General features: G+C 40.6%; 1 protein-coding gene across 1 annotated transcript; it reads right to left on the reverse strand.

Annotated features, from left to right (window-relative positions):
- Positions 1–558: 558 nt before the first annotated feature.
- LOC104988399 (vomeronasal type-1 receptor 4-like) lies at positions 559–1,969 on the reverse strand. Its single transcript, XM_010839706.1, has one exon. It carries the CDS (start codon positions 1,486–1,488, stop codon positions 559–561), a length of 930 nt encoding a protein of 309 aa, XP_010838008.1. The 5' UTR covers positions 1,489–1,969.
- Between the last annotated feature and the right edge of the window lie 967 nt (positions 1,970–2,936).

Consider the following 2,936-nt stretch of genomic DNA (forward strand, 5'->3'; position numbering starts at 1 on the left):
CACAAAGTAGTAAAGTAGGCAGGCTCTGGTTATGGGGGTAGATGCTCGAGGATTTCCAGGGGGACTCCTGAGGCTCGATCCCACCTTTGCGTATGTCGAGTCTCCTTCCTCATGACCTTTGCCACGGGCGGAGTGCCTCACACTGGCCCCCAACAGTATTCTTTACTCTGTGAGGACATTGATTTCTTCCATTTTATTTCTGACTACTGTACACACTGATCCCTCTTCATGTATACTTTTATCTCTAATTCCATACCTACTTCATTTCTGGGAAATTCGTTTTGTTAGACTGAAAGTAACACATTTTAACACTTCATAATATGCAGATTATTTTAAGACCTGTTGTTTATTGCATAAATCTGAACTCCTTTTCTACAAGCAAACTTCATTGATATATTTATATTTCATGACAATATATTTCAATTGGTCTTTATATTGAAGAAGACGCTTGGCATGTCTGGTATAATATTAAGATTCCAAATTTAAATTAGGATTCTGAGGGTGAATAAATGAACTGGCAATGGCTCATTATAGAAATAAATAAAATTCACACTTTTCTCATAATAGTAAGGACTTTGCATTCCTTATCCAGGCAAAGTAGAGCCTTTGTACACTGGAGTTATGGCTCATGAGCAGAAAGGGGCTGACAGTAGGGAAGCACGCTGCAATGATTACAGAGATGTCCACAAGGAACCGGCTGGGTTGATCAAAAAGAGCCAAAAGTACTTGAAAGATGAAGGAAACAATATAAAAGTAGACAAAGGTGCTCCCCAGGAGAACGATGGTTTTAGTAGCTCTGGACTCAGGGGAGGACCTGGAGGAGGCGTCAGTCCTACGAATGTGTTGGACCTGCTGCTTATGTCTGTACAGGATGAGAACCATGGAGCCGCCGGCCCAGAGCGTGAGCCCCAAACATAAAACATCAGGGAACGACAGCAATGCTGCATACGAGGCATCTTTAGCTTTGTCAGTAAGAATAGAAGAACAGTAGCCAAAATCTCTTTCCTTTGTAATGTTTCTGTCACTCCATTTGCCAGTTATATAGATGGGAAAAATGACATTTACCAACATTTGCAGGATCCAGCACAGGAAAAGAGAGAGAACCACGTACTTGGGAGCTGTTACTTTCAGCGTTGCCCATCTGGAGTTCCAGGGACTGATTGTGATCACCTGAAAGACACTCAAGAGGCAGATGCTGCCAATGGACACTCCCCTCCCCACTCTGTGCAGAAAGAAGAGAAGTTTGCAGCCAAAATCACTGCGGATATGCTTCCACCCAAAGATTGACATTATCTGGGGGACCCCTTTACAGACGAGGACCAAGGAGTTGGCCACAATCAGGTGCTTAAGGATCAAATCTGTGGACCTTAACCTGTAACCCATGATGTGAAGGACGATATAACTGCAAAGGAGTGAGAAATTCCCCAGGATTCCAATCATGGTTTGTGTTAAGATGATCATGCCTATTATGAAAAAGCTGCTGGCCATCCTTTCAGTTCACAGTCACTGGTACTTGTGAGTTAGAATGTTCTGCGTTGGAATATGAGGCATGGGCTACATGCATAGTGTCAACTGTAATCCAATATTCTCCACTTAACAATAGTTCCCACTTGGAAATATTTGCTTCTTGTGTTTTCTGTTACCAGCAGCCTTTAAAGGGTTCCATGTATAACATTTAAAGAGAACTAATATGCAAAATTAATCACTGGAGATACTCATGTGATCACTTCTTCTTCTTCACAAATTTATTATGCAGGAACTGAAGGGACCTTGGTTATACAGAGGAGTGTAACCTATACCTAGACAGGTTAAGTATTTGTCAAATCTGTTTCTTAATGCAGAGTGAGGACTGAATCCCTTTGGGCTATTCAAGACAGTGGTTCAAGGAACTTCCCAGGTGCTTAAATGATTAAGACTCTGCCTTCCAATGCAGAGGGTCTAGGTTCAATCCCTGGTCCAGGATCTAACATTCCATGAACTCTGAGGCATGGATAAAGATTAAAAAAAAAAAAGAGTGCACTGATCACCAGCCATGCAAACAGCTAGATAGTTGCAAGCATATAATAAACCAGATCTATATTTGATTTTGATTTCACAACTATTGATTGTAGACTTGTGGTATTTTGTAATTTTCATATAACATGATTCCATTTATTTGTAAAGCTTTATTCTATGATACCACGTATTCTGAATAAAGTCTTAGCATATTCATACATGAACATCACTGCTGGCAGTAGAATACAGCAGGAACCTGCCTCAGGACAAGGCAATGTCATGAAGACAAGAATGCTTCACTGTGAGGATAGCAACAGAAAGACTCTTGTTCCTATGACAGAAACACAACTGAAATAACATATATTATAGAAATGTTTGAATAATCATATGTAGGCAATAAACCTTAGGGAATAAACACTAGCATGTGATAAAACAGTTTAAGACAAAAGAAAATTATTATTGTCCAATCATATACTGAACAGTGTGTTATTGTCGAGCCCAGTGAATAAATTAGCAATGAATTAATATTTGCAATTGACATTACATACAAAACACAGAGGCAAAATTTAGCACTTGTAAAGCATGTATTCTTGTGTCTTTCATAAACTGACATACTAGATTTGTTAGAATGTCAACAAATTGGTGTTGGTGTCTGTTTCTGATCTGATCACTTACCCAGAATCTTGATATGCCTTTCTCTCACAGACTCTGCTGCTCAGACGAAAGTACAACGAACATACCTTCCAGCTGGCAGGACAAGGGCTTGGTGGGATGGTCATTATACCCAGTATGTGTGTGGGATGGAGGCAGCCAGATCCTGATAAATGGGTTTGAGACGCTGTCCTCCCCTCCCCTCCTGTCAAAACTGCAATTATCCTTTCACCTGCAGCAGTGATGGGACTGCAGGCCTGGGAGCTGAGAACATTTCTGGAAACTTTTCT

This window comes from Bison bison, unplaced genomic scaffold (genome assembly GCF_000754665.1).
Source record: "Bison bison bison isolate TAMUID 2011002044 unplaced genomic scaffold, Bison_UMD1.0 scf7180017846431, whole genome shotgun sequence".
NCBI lineage: Eukaryota > Metazoa > Chordata > Mammalia > Artiodactyla > Bovidae > Bison > Bison bison.

Bases quoted from the DNA above. Each gene is read 5' to 3' on its own strand.
- LOC104988399 (XM_010839706.1), bottom strand. From the start codon at position 1,488: ATGGCCAGCAGCTTTTTCATAATAGGCATGATCATCTTAACACAAACC.